The following is a 14472-nucleotide window of genomic DNA, read 5'->3' on the forward strand; positions in this document are numbered from 1 at the left end:
TCTTAACAACATTTTCACGGGAAATATAAAGGAGAAGAAATTAACAGACAGCAGTATCAAAGCAGTTCAGATACAGGCTTTCCCCATAGGAAACAGCTGGAGGGCTTGCTCCCTCTGCTGGAGCATCCTAATGGAACCACATGAGACTTGCTAGTTTGACCCACTTTTAAGTCCACAGCAAGCCTTTTTGACCTGGAAATTAGGATTTTTATGAAGATGGTCTCATTAATGCAGGGCTGATTACCATTTCTGGCTTGCTACCACATGGAATTTTTTAAGAATGTACTGAGTATGAGTATGCAGATAAGGGCAGAGAGGAGAGATCTTTTGTTTCCACTGTTTTTACACTGAAAAGAAACAAAATAAAGCATACAAGTTGTACGTATTTTTTTTCAAATTATGATTATACCAGCCCAGTGGAACTGGAAGGCAAGCAGACTTCTTCCAGCAACGTAAAAGAGAACAGCAGCTCTTACTGTATGACCTTTGCTTTAGGATGGATTACTTGCCAACATTCCTTGAGCCACATATAAAGAAAACCACATCACTTTTTGAACTGTACGTTCAGTAAAATCTAGTCTTACATATTTTGGCTTATGAATAAATATCCTATTCCAGGAGCAAATAGAGAGCAAACCTCCCCTCACAAGGCCAGGCTGGATGGAGCTTTGAGCAACCTGGTCTAGCAGGAGATGTCCCTGACTGTATCACAGGGTTTGGAACTAGATGGTCTTAAAGGTTCCTTCCAGCTCAAACCATTCCATGATCCTACGATCTTCAGATAAAGACAATGCCATCAATTGGTTATTTAGTATTAGTGTTGGATAAGATCATAGTAGCATGGTGCATAGCAACAGAAAGACAACATTATTCAGACATGCACTGACACAGCTCAGCCTTTGCTTGCAATAGTTATGGTTAAAGCACCTCTTTCTCTCTTTTAGAAAAAGTTTTATGTCTTGGGCTCTAAAACACCCCACGTGGCTTTGGACAGATTGTGGGATCTTGTACTTCATAATTCAGATTTCTACCAGCTAAATGGCACTCAAGTTGCTTTATTCTTTCACGCCTTTCTATAAGCTAAGTTACAAAGCTGTGTTATGGAATCTCCCTCTTTCTGCTCACACATCCAACATAAACATCTTCAGTTTTAAGTGGGCCGTACAACCATAATACTGAAATGAAAAAAATATTTAGCTAAGAACTCAATTAGATGTAAATTTGTGGATTTTGTGGCCTCTCCAGTTTAATCCATTTCTCCTTTTCCAGTCTCACCATCATTTCAGTGAACAGCCTGGTGACCACCTGAGAAACTGAATGGAGAAGATGGAAACAAAGTACTGCAGCAGTGACAGAGAAGAAACTTTCAAAACAGAACTGCCATACTGCATAGGAGAAATTGACTTCACAGCTTCTGGGAAGAAACGTGGAAAGGTACAGCAATAAGGACTCTCAGGCTTGTAGCACTATTGCTATTGTTCAGCTGTTAATATAGAGATTATAATGTTGAAGATGAGTGTACTAGAGTGCTGGGCACCCATTCTAACCAAAGTAGAGACCAAACCTTTATAAACAGCAGTGTAATTTTAAATGACACCTATTAACAAAGAGAAATCAATCACTTGCCTTCACAGACCTGCTGCAGTTACAGTTGCTCATCTGTTTTCCCCTTTAAAAATGAATAAACAAAATCAAATGTCCTTCATTTTGCATCATTTCCCTGTTTTAACCACTTTCTTCCAAATAGTAAATTACTACGGATTTAAACCGCTGAGCTGTTTCAAGGCTCTCAAAGTTCTCTCTCCCTTTCCTGCTAATACATAAAGAAGGCTGTGCACAGATAGACTCTCTTCATCACTGCTCTCTTGCATCTGCTCCCCCCCAAGCAGAAGGAATTCCTAGGATCAGAACTCAGCCTTAAGGTTTCATTTCATTGTGAAATCTAAGCATAACATGCACTGGTAATCCAACAGTAAAAAGCATTTACTCTGCCAAATGGAAATCTAGCCTGAATAAAGGCCAAGAAAACTCCATTGAAAATGAGGAGGATGCGGACACTTGAAAAACAGAGATGAAATCAGGCAAACATTTCAGCTACCTCAGAAACAAGAAACGTCTAAGAGATTTCTTGGCTTAGCTAAACTGCCACGAAACTGAAGGCAATTAAAGAAGAACAGCAGCAATAAAGGAGAGAGTGATTTAGCAGTTCATAATGCAGAACAGACCTATGGAGCTGACATGATTAATGAGATTGTTTTGAATTTATTTGTGAATTATTTATGAATATTTATTATTTATGAATTTCACAGAAGCCTGTTAAATTCATTCTAGTATTTTGTTCTCTGTAAGGTCTTGCCCAAATAACCAATGGGTACTAATAACCATTTAATTCTTATGGTACATTTGCCTTTACATTTACTGTATTGTACTGTGCTGTTATTACACAGGGTTTATTTTTTTTTATTTTTTGTCTGTTTTATTTTTATTCAAGTTTATTAAGGTCCCGTGCACTATTCATCCTGGAGTCATATTTGAAGTCATGCTCAACAAATGGAAGTTACCAGCTCCCAATTTGGTTGTCTCTTTAGTAGGGGAAGAAGAAAATTTCCAGATGAAGCCTTGGTTGCGAGACACCTTAAAAAAAGGACTCATAAAGGCAGCCCAAAGCACAGGTTAGTAGTTTAGGCTAAATTAAAGCAAGAATTTATATTCCTGCTGGATTCTCACATCTAGTGATCTTCTAGAGTCAGCAGCCCCACTCGCATGATTGCTTCACAGCTTTTTGGTTTCAGCTCACTGGGTCAGACAAGATTTAAACAGCTTTGGTTTCTGTAATGAAAGAGCCAACTATCAAACCTTTTTTTTTTTTTTTTGGCACTTTGGTTCCAGACAGTTTTATTCGGTTTTACATCCAGCTGATTTCTATACTTAAGATTAGATAGCTTTAAGATCTCCAGGTCTTTTGTGTCACATTTTTGAAGGTATTCTGTTAACAACCAGGCCTGCCTGGTTTGTAATGTTTCTACTCGCTTTCAGACATTGAGTCCAGTCTGGAAATAGAGTTCTTGAAGTGTTGACAGCACAACAAAGACAACAAGGTTGCATCACATGATATTTAAAGCATGTCTGCTTGGACACATGATTTCTTATTTTCTGTATTAAAGCCTTGCATTCAGTATACATTTTTTAATTCTAAATGTTATAGTCTATTAAGATTATCAGTATTTGAAGGGAGTATATCAACAGGAGGTGGGAAAGACTGTTTATGAGGGTGAATAGTGATAGGACGAGGGGGAATGGTTTTAAACTGAGACAGGGGAGGTTTAGGTTAGATATTAGGAGGAAGTTTTTCACACAGAGGGTGGTGACACACTGGAACAGGTTGCCCAAGGAGGCTGTGGATGCCTCATCCCTGGAAGCATTCAAGGCCAGGCTGGATGTGGCTCTGGGCAGCCTGGTCTGCTGGTTGGTGACCCTGCACATAGCAGGGGGGTTGGAACTGGATGAGCATTGTGGTCCTTTTCAACCCAGGCCATTCTATGATTCTGTGATGATTTGTCCACAGGTAATCTGACTATCTAAACAAAGCTTGAATCTGATACTGAAAATAATGTTACTAAGCACACAAACATTCAACTATAAAGAAATTATCTAACAATTCGAAAAACATAATAATTTCAGATGCCTGGATTTTCACCGGCGCTTTACGTGTGGGAATAACAAGGCACTTGGTGCAAGCAGTCCGAGATCACGCACTGGCTAGTACTTCATCCAAAGTCAGAGTCATTGCCATAGGAATCGCTTCCCTTGGAAAAATTCAGCACAGAGAAATTCTGGACAACACAAAGGTATTTTCCCCCTTACTCTACTCACAAGACAGGATTGTTCAGAAGCGATCTCCAAGTTTACAAACTGTTGAAGTAGTAGCAAACAGAACATTGAGCTACCTTAAAAACAGAAATGGAGTTCAATATTTGCTTTAGGGAAAAACAGAGGCAAAAAGCAGGGAAAGTCGTTAGACCGCAATGACTCTGTGCCCTGCAGAGTATATCTGGCAGCTATCCTTCAAATATCCAGCAGGTGACAGTATTGGACATGAGCTCGGTATCTGGGTAAAAGAAAAGGCAAGGAAAAACAACACTTTTTTTTTTTTTTTTTACCCTGTCTACTTACTGCAGAATTCCAAGCTATTTCAGAAGTATCCTATATCTTAGTATCAAATGAAGTCATAAATATTTCAATATCAAGTTCTCCTAAATAGTCACTGAATTGGTGTCTAACATGCAAAAGCTTATCTACATTTCAGGCCACAAATGCTATCCTTGCACGATTTGGTCCAGTCTGCATGAATTCTAGGCTCCCTACAGCTCAGGTCAAAACAACGGAAGATTATGCATCAGCTATTGCAAACGCCAAGACAAGTTGATGCTGAATTGACCTGGGGGTGGAGAAGACAATTAATGACATTCTTGTCACTGTATATTCTGTCTGTCTGTCCTAAGCAAACTGGTATAAAAGTAATGTAGGTGCGTGGTGACAATTAAAAACAACCTGTATGCGCTATTTTACTTCCCAGGAAAGAAGCAAATGACAAAGACAGCTCTTTGAACTTGTATCTAGCTCTTTATCAGATAGGCAGCAGTCAAATACCAGCTATCAGCAGGGAGAGGCTGCCAGATTGTATTGCCATTCTATTGTCACTGGGCTTCCCTCCCTTCCACACCTTTTGCCAAGCTGTGTGCTCTGCCAGATGAGACTCTCCAGTTGGAAGACATCAACCTATCTGAGTGGTTCAGAGGAAAGAATTTGGTTCATCACAGTAGGGAATTTTCTTCAGGAAAGTTCCTTCAGCAAGAGTAAACCAACTGTTGCACCTCCCTCCTGGATTAAGCAATCACAAGACATCTCAGCCTATCCCAAACAGCAGCTACAAAACAAGTGCACTGTTACTGAATTAGATTTTCTCTTTCTTGACCAGAGCCCAAGTTCTTTGTCAAAGAATACTTGCAGAACATTCTTGACCCGCTGACTTCTGGCACTACATCTACCAAAAGACATTCTAGATTTTAGTCAGTTCTTTAAGACAAAAGAGCTATAGACAAGGATGTTGACCTAAACCCAGTTCACCTTTTACTGGCTACTAGCACAAACAGCTTGTTGTATAAAACAGAGCTAACAACACGCACTTGCAAGGAGAAAAACAAGCCCTGAAATCAGTGGATCTCTTCCTTGTTTCTTTTACTGGCATGCTTCAAATATCCTTCAATGATCACTTCCACATTTTCAGGGAATAAATAGGAAAATCCCTGAGAGCCTTTTTCAGTTAGATGTTACATCCCATGGTCCTAATCTAAGGGCGAATCTCTGGTGAGCAGGCTTAAAGTTACATGGCAGCAGAACACAGGCACACCCTCCACCAAAGCAAAATTTAAAGACAAATGAACTGTTTTAATACAACTTTCCCCAACAAATGAGAGGTGTGGAGTGAGGGGAGGAGGCCAGAAAAACTTGTGACACTAGAACATGCAAGTTTACTGGATTTTTCCTCTGGAACAGCCTCCAAAGTTCTGACCCTTCCCAGAGCTGCTGAGAGGGAAAGAAGCCATAGGAACACATCTTATTACAACTCTTTTGACCTTTGGAGGATATTTCACTTCTGCAGTTTGACCTTACACAGCTTTGTTTCAGAAAGCCACTTGGCAGAACGGCATGCAGGACGCTCAGCCCAAGCACAGAAGGGCTTGTTCTCCAAATTCCTTTACATTTTTAATGAATTAGTAAAGTTGCTACAATATCCTGGTAGTTAGTTCACTGCTTCTCCAACATCAGCCATAGCCTTGGCTATGGAAGAGAACCTGAACAGTTTCTAGCTTGAATTTCCCCCAGGATTCAGCTGGGCACCTGCTTTTTCCAACAGATTACAACAAAAGCTGAGATTCACAAGGGTTCCACGTAAGATCTGGCTCTTAAAAACAATGTAAATCTCTCTACCACACCTTAATAACAGCTAGGTAACTTGCATAATTACATTGCTATACCTAGATAGGCACATCTATACACACAAAATTAGCAGGAGGAATAATGCAGTACATAGGCACAATAGCTAAGCTGATATTTTGCTCATCAACTCAAAGGCTGCAGGAACTGGGGAAGAAATGAAAGATAAGGCAGCTTCTAAACCACAGCACTGATCTGGCTTACTTGCAACAGAATAGTGGTTACAAGGAAGAAAAAGAAAAATAGCAAGGCATATACAGCCTGGCTTGCAGCTAGAAATGATATATCAAATGAACGTGCAGCAGTGGAAAAAAAAGGGGCATATTTATGGAAGGAGAGCTTGAAAAAGCATGGATGGTTGTCTATGATTCGTGCAGTCCTTACAATAGGAGGCTGAAACAGGGGTTCTGTTTTACCCAGACAGTTATTTAATATAAAAATTCATTAATAAATAGGTTTCAGTAAGTGACACCTCCTGCCCAAAATAAAAGAAATAGATTACACCTCCTAAAATCTAACTGTCACTCACTTCTTAGAATAAGGCTTCCAAATTTTTTTTGAATGGCAATTATGAATTGCCATTAGATGTCATATAATCTTGTCAATTAAACTAAGCTGCATTTCATTTGATGTGGTTGAGTAGCAAGCTAACTTATATACTGGTATGCACGTGGCAAAAACACTACTGAAATGAGCAAGTTAGCCTGTTTGCACCAGCAGAGACTTTAGCCCTCTGAGATAGTAAGACTTCTTTCACAATTATCAAGTCTCATGGCCCCTTTCACCTGCCTAACTAACACTTCCAAAACACATGAATGAATACCTGTGATTCAGAGACGATGATTAACGTCAGAGTATTTTGTAGAGCCTGAGAGGAAAGCTTCAGGGACTTCAGCTTTCAGTTCTGTCAAATCTGGCACCTTTCAGAAGGAACATTTTCTTCTTCAGCATCCTTTTTATAGAGGTTATTCAAGACTGAAAGATGATGCTATACTGCAAGGCATAGACAATATGAAGAGTGGAGAAAAAAACACACAGAAACATGGGCTGTGCTTTGTATAGAACATTAACATCTCTCCTCTTATCTCTAGGATGGAAGCCTTGTACACTACCAATCAGATGATAATGCCCAAGGCCCACTGTATTCACTGGACCACAATCATTCCCATTTTATTTTGGTGGATCATGTAACACCAGAGGAGCCAGATGAGACCACTAAACTACGGCTCACCTTGGAAAAGCATATTTCAGAACAGCGTACTGGGTATGGTGGTAAGTAGACCAGAGAAGCATGCTTGCTTGAGCAGTAGTGATGTTAAAGGGATGCCTGTGGTTCTCTGTCTTTACCAAAGGCAAGTCAGGTTCTCAGTTTATCATCTGCATAGGTAAGATCAAGTAAACACAAGTTGTCACTGTGCAAGAGGCAGAATTAAGCTAACTGAGGTTGAAAAAAAAAAAAAAACCAACATCAACTGCTCTGTGAAGCAGAAATCCTGATATTTATTGCACCTCCTTAAATATAACTCAAAGCTGACCTTCAAAGCATAGCCTAAATTGCCTTAAAAGACAACAAATGGAAAATAAATCCTCTTTTAAGTGCCCTAAACCAGCAGCTCTAAGAAATGGATGTTCACTGTTGTACACTTTTCTCCCTACTCACACACAGGATCTTGAGCTGCTCCCACTGTGGCCAAAAAGAGTTGCTCCAAAGCCCCCTGAAAAATTTTAAACCATATTAGTTTCGGTATCTTATCCTGGGTAAACAATATATATCTAATGCTCATCTAAACCTATGTGAGCTTTGTTTATAATGAGAAATGAGCATGGGGACAGGCCTCCTTCTGCTACTCATGGAAATACTTCAGTTTAATTCTAAGGCGATTACTTTCCCCTTTTCTTTGTTTCTATAATACCTACAAGTGCTAAAACAGAAGAGAAAGAGATCACTTATTCACATTTCTGTGTGCCAATGGAATATTCAGTTACACAGCCTATAGTTGCACAGATGCACTTGAGTGTGTGAATTTGGGTGTGAATGCACCCAAAGAATGCAAATCTGGTCACTCAGATGGGATAGAGCAACATGGGCTGTAATGGTAGGGTGAGGTTTCAGTGCTGATAGTTAGAAAGTAGCCTCTTTCTGCTTGCAGACCAAATTTGATTGAACAAATCTCAGTGGAACAATTTCCTGTCAAAAAATGCTGATTAATTTGACAAATATTTCCCTGGAACAGTGGAAGTGCAGAGAGATCTTCAATAAACAAAACCAGTATCATTCACTGAAGTTCATTTATACTCAACTTCAGCAAACTTTGACTTTACTAAACTAAAACACTCCAAGATCATGCATAATTCTCTATTAAAAATATCTACAAGGAGTTAAGTAGGAAGTTTTGGTATTTTGAATATTCTTTGCACTAAGAACTTCCCACCTTCCCCACTATAACTTTAGAATTTCCCCATCACTGCACACACACAAAAAGGCTGAATTTAATCTATGTCTATTCAAAGTGAAAAAGATTTGAAGCCACAAGTATTTCCTGAGAATCCTGTAGTCACAGGGGTCACTATTCAACCTAGAATAACACCTTAAAAAGGTATGACAATGCTACACCATTCACTAAGGCAAATGAAGTTACATGGCAAGCACAGCTAGCCTATAGCTCAGTTCTGCTTTATCTTTGTCAGCACCCCACTACAGATGTTGCAACCAGCAGTAACTGGTGATCCATATACAGTTTGGGAAACATCAAAAAAAATAGTGTGAACCAAAAGCTGTAAGAGGCATTCATTTCACAATGCCACTGTTTTGACAGAACCTTTTGAAGGCCATTCTACAGTCATTTTTGAATGCTAAATTCAGTATTTATTAATAAGTGGAAACCTGTGAGAGGATGGCTAAGGACAGGGAGGCCCATGTCATTTCTTGCCCTGTGGCCATGATAGAAATCAAATATTCAATAATTCAAATATTTCACTGGAATTTCTTTTGAATTCAGCACTGCTAAAAATGTAATATTATGTTATTGATAGTCAAATCATTAGACAGCATTGAATGATATTTTAGGTTGTTTAAGCAGAATAATGAAGAACATAGGGTTCTTAGCAACTCATATCTGACTCATCTCACCCTAACTAGTCTACACAGTCTCCCTCCAGGTATTTAGTCCTCTTTGTGTGTTTCTCCTGAATTCCACTGCAAGGGGGAATGATTTTAAACTGAGACAGGGGAGGTTTAGCTTAGATATTAGGAGGAAGTTTTTCACACAGAGGGTGGTGATGCACTGGAACAGGTTGCCCAAGGAGGCTGTGGATGCCCCATCCCTGGAGGCATTCAAGGCCAGGCTGGATGTGGCTCTGGGCAGCCTGGTCTGCTGGTTGGCGACCCTGCACATAGCAGGGGGTTGGAACTAGATGATCATTGAGGTCCTTTTCAATCCAGGCCATTCTATGATTCTATGATTCCTGCTGGTGCTAGGTTCATGCATGAAAGGAATGGGGCAACATTCCTCAACACCTGGGACAAAGTGACATCTCATCAATTCTAACTGCATCTGAATAGAAGTAGTATCAGCTGCCTCTCCCTAAAAACCTTGTCTTGCAACCTACGGCAACACCATTACCCTTCCAACACTTTTTTTGCACTCTCCTGCAGTCTGCAGGCTCAAGTTTTTGTATATACTGAATCAGGACAAAACAGAAGAAGTGTTTTCAAGGGGACAGCAGAAACACAATAGTTTTGTGAAAGCTCTTTACTTTTTTGTTTTAAATTAAATCACCTATTTCACAGGAACAGGCAGCATTGAGATCCCCGTGCTTTGCTTACTGGTAAATGGAAGGCCAGGCACACTTGAGGTAAGAGGCACTGGAAAATTTGGTTGGATGATAAGTGCATGTAGTGGCACTTTATGTAAATTCAAAACTTAGATCAATACGCCACATAAGAACAGAATTCTGTTAATAGTAAATTTAACAGTATTTGCTTAGGAGAAGTACCTCATTTTGAACAGGTGCCGCAGATCATTAGGGCTTCTTGCCAGCTAGTACAGTGGGAAACCCAAAATCATAACAAATTCTCAGAAATTAGCTTCAAATCTAGCAGCATAGAAGCACTGTACTATTATTGAGATGGCATACAAAAGCCTTAATTATTCAGCCCTGTTCAGCAAGAGAGAGATGATTGCCACCATCACAGAGCACCAAGGAGATACAAGGCCAGGTTTGCTGGATACACAGCTTACAAATTATAGTGTCCTACTTCTCCTGAGCAAAAAACACCTTGTATGACAGAAGGCTGGAAGGTTGCCTGCTGACATTCACGTCATCCTCAGTGAAAAATCAGTTATGATTTTTTTTTTTGGAGCACTTCTGTAACTTACAGAACTTGTTGGCTAGGAGCCACTCTGACTTCTGTTTTTCTTTTTAAAATATGTTATTCTGCTATTTTGTAGCAGTCAGCGTCCACACAGCTTTGTATTTCTCATGTAATACTCTCGCATGAAGATGCGTACACTACTGAATATCCAAAGAGACATTTAACCATTGCTTAAATGTTATAAACGATGAGACTGTTAGACAACCTGGTAAACTATTTCTTCTTTAAGAATAACAGCTCATTTCCGGTGATGTTTTTTAGTCTCAGTTTCCAGTCACTGCATCTCATCACATCTCTGCCAGATAAATTAAAACACGCTCTGGTATTAGAAATCTCACTGTTTAAATTACAGTGTCACTCCCTGAGCTTTCATTCTCAAATCTAAATATGGCAGCAACTTCTACATCTTGGGAGTTGAAAAGTCACATCAGAACCTATACACCTTTTCAAAGCTCTAGAGAACACAGTGACTTGGAGAACCAAAGGTGACTGGTTGGACCTGCTGTACATTCACATATGTGCTGTGAAAGAATAACCAATTGCACTTCCTTTTTTATTTATTTTATTTTTTGAATGTCCAATTTGTCTTTAAAAGGTAGATAACACACACTAAAGACTACAATAGTTGTTTTAAAACAAATGAATAATAAACCAACAACGCCTTTGATTCTCTTGCTGTTTGTGGTATTGAAACACAGAGTTTCTTCATCATCTTGCATAACTGCAGAGTAAGAAGTAACTGGCAGCAATTAGTCATTACTGCAACTATGCTACCATAGTCTCTGCTTTCCTGACTTCCAACAACCGTCTTGACTCTTCCTAATTGCACAACAGAATTGGCAGCCTTTAACTCTTGCTGCTGTTGTGCTTCAGTGTGGTTTTTTCCTGTGGCTCAGCATTGAATTCTCACAAGTAAACTCCCAATTTTCAGAACATACAGATAAGTTTAGCCACCATAAAAACCTGTTGAGAATTCCCATCTAGTGCTACTCTTGTACTTGACCATACTGAAAGCACAAATTGCAGTAGGGAAAGAGCTGGGGAGAGAAAAAAGAAAGCAGCCACAGACTGACAGGTTTTATGCACTGCCTGTCCAAATCAGGTGCTTAACTCAGCAGCTGTGTCATGCAAAGCAGTATGTATAGTCATGGGCCTATAATGATTAATCTGCTACAAAATAAAAAGATGGTCTGGAAAAGTCTGAACTGAATCCAGAGTAAACCTGATTTGGATACACATTTATTCCTAGTTTGCAATAAGCGATTCCTCTTTGAGCAAGATTTTCTTTCCATACATGAAATCTAATAATTTTCTTTTTGAACTATAGAGAATTTGCATCGGTTTGGAAAATTCCGCTCCCTGGCTCATCTTAACGGGGTCTGGAGGAACAGCTGACATCTTAGCTGCATTCATGGATGAGCCGCAGCTTATCAAGCCAGAAGCTGTTGAAAAGCAATTTAAAGAGAAATTCCCTGCAGAAAGCTTCCCGTGGAAGGACATTCTCCAATGGACAGCAACAGTGAGATCATATGTCTGATAACTGCATGCAGTGTTTGATAATTACGTGCATAATGTTCACAAGCTCTCTCCTACCACTTCTAGCCCATTCAGCACAGGTTTGAGGGGGTTCTGCCTGAACATTTTTACTCCATTGCTCTGATGTTAACGACAGAACACCTAGCATTAAAATCAAGAGCTCAGTTGATCATATAAACGACTCTGTCCTAGTGATTCAGCTGAACACCAAGGGCTCTATCCTTTCTCAATTATTTCCACAAGTAACAACCAGCACCCAAGAATCCCACAGTCCTTCTGGGGAACATGAAGTATTATTTAACCTCCACAGCTGTGGAGCCTGTACAGCTGTGACAGAAGAGACCTAATTCACAATCTACAGCTGTTAAGTGGAGAACTTACTGTGAGCATAATAATCTAATGAGAACAAAGGGTGTTTAGAAGTTATCCTGTCTATTGTTTGTTATACATATTCTTAAGAAGGAAAGACAAAACAGAATAGATTTTGAGCCACACTGGACTTGAACCATTATGCATAAACATTTTAGAAACAAAAAACCCACCACTTGGACATTGTCTTATTGGGGAGATTAAAAAGCACTGCCTGTCCCTGAGAGAAACAAAATCCACAGAACCTGACCCACTACTTATTCTTTGCAGTCTCCACTGTAAATCTTAAAGTTCCACATGCTAATTCTATTAGGAGAACTTTGTCAGATTATACCACAAGGAGATGGAAGGGCATCAAGAATCAACATTGCCAGATGCTCACACAGACCCAGTGCAGCTGCACTGTGAGAAACAAAATTCAAATAAAGAGGCAGAAGGAGAGCACTATTTATATCAATATTAGATATGACTTCTACTCAAGCTTTAGAGACTGTGCTTTCACATAAAAAACTGAGAATGAAATGTTAATAATAACAAAAGGAAGAGGTAAAGCAAAATTAGTGGTGTGCTTGTCACAGCACAATTATGAGACAAATAAGAATGAGAGTTTAGGATCTTTCAGTTCAAGCACTGCTCTGGTTCTCAGCATATCCAAATTCTCTCCATCCTACCATGCATGCTATGAATGTTGGAAAAGACAGTAACTCCCTCCATGCCCTACAATCTTTTTACATGGGAAGCTAAGATTTGTCTCCTTGCCAAATGTCAGTTTTACATTTAGAATGTAAGTTCTTTGGGAAAAACATGTGATCTACATTGAGGACTAGTGTTTAGCAGTAGGCTAACATGCTAAATGATTTTCATTCCAACTCCCAATAGATTCGGAGCATTATTTCACACCAACATCTCCTAACTCTGCACAACTTTGAGCAAGATGATTCAGAACTAGACACAGTCATTTTAAAAGCTCTAGTAAAAGGTAAGAATAATAAATACAATACTTCTATTACTGGACTTCTCTGTGCTGTAAATGTATGATAGCTTTATCCTGAGCAAGTTCAGCTGGCCACTGGATAAGATTTCATTTCTGATGCAGAGTTGCATCAGAGAAGGTGACTGGCAATCACCAGCAGGTAATTACCTCCACCAGGAGGAAAGCTCCTGAACCTTGCATTAAACTAGTGTTTGCTTTTTAATCTATACTATACAATGCTATTGTATAGTACTGTTATCATCAGTCTTCTATTTCAACACTTGCTTCTCTTAGTAGTAGAGGCTGTAAAAGAACAGAAATATGCTGGAAGCTATTCCACTTGCAAGCCATGAAAAAAGAAAACACAAGCAGACATAATCACCTCAGTTTCAGAAACAGCTAGGTTCTATAAAGAGCTTTCACTGTATCTTCTGAAATACATTACTTGCTCTGCCAGCCATTTCAATCTGCTAGACTAGCCTAATTTTCACATGGAGAAATGACATCCTAGTCTCCATGTGCTAACTAAAACAAGATAAAAAGCAATAGCCCTACCCACTACTTTCTGCACATCAGGCTCCCTCTTAAAATACTAGATATTTTTACTTAACATTTCAATAGATAACTTACTCACCAAAAATATTAAAAAAAAATTTTATATAAAAGCTTTTAGATTACTGTTTAAGTTAAGAGAAAAAAATACCCGTGCATGTTCCCTGTTTAAGCAACCCACAAACCTGTGATAACTGAATGAGAGTTCATGTTATTAATCAAATTACGAGTGGTACATTAAATTAAATGTAACTGGTGTAAAGTACTGAGTTTATTTGCATTCCCTATTTTTTCCAGCATGTAAAAGTCACAGTCAGGATGCCCAGGAATATCTGGATGAACTCAAGTTGGCAGTGGCCTGGAATAGAGTGGACATAGCTAAAAGTGAAATATTCAATGGTGATGTGGAGTGGAAGGTACATGGTTTTGTTGCCTTTGAGGCCTATTGCTTTATAATCCAACAGGTGTGGGACACAAACATCCTGACAGAAAGTGAAGAATTCAGGTAATGCTGAAAACTGAAACCAAGAGGTTAGGCAGCCATAGAACCCTTTACTTAGGTTATCTTTCTGGTATCCTCTAGATGATAACATTAACCTTCTAACATTAATGCTCACATAGACACTTTCTACATAGTTCTACCTCTCTATCTCATCAGATCTGTTAACTT

At 39.2% G+C, this 14472-nt stretch overlaps 1 protein-coding gene across 1 annotated transcript in view; it reads left to right on the forward strand.

Annotated features, from left to right (window-relative positions):
- Positions 1-1317: 1317 nt before the first annotated feature.
- The window catches only part of TRPM5 (transient receptor potential cation channel subfamily M member 5), a 35881-nt gene continuing 22726 nt past the window's right edge, over positions 1318-14472 (forward strand). The window contains exons 1-8 of the mRNA XM_090140578.1: positions 1318-1434; positions 2492-2672; positions 3682-3848; positions 7089-7269; positions 9788-9852; positions 11700-11891; positions 13157-13256; positions 14100-14218. Of these exons, the coding sequence (XP_089996704.1) occupies positions 1318-1434; positions 2492-2672; positions 3682-3848; positions 7089-7269; positions 9788-9852; positions 11700-11891; positions 13157-13256; positions 14100-14218 (1122 nt within the window). The remainder of the gene's footprint in view (positions 1435-2491; positions 2673-3681; positions 3849-7088; positions 7270-9787; positions 9853-11699; positions 11892-13156; positions 13257-14099; positions 14219-14472) is intronic.

The sequence above is a fragment of the Phasianus colchicus genome, chromosome 5 (genome assembly GCF_987193195.1).
Source record: "Phasianus colchicus chromosome 5, bPhaCol1.hap1.1, whole genome shotgun sequence".
NCBI classification, from domain to species: Eukaryota; Metazoa; Chordata; class Aves; order Galliformes; family Phasianidae; genus Phasianus; species Phasianus colchicus.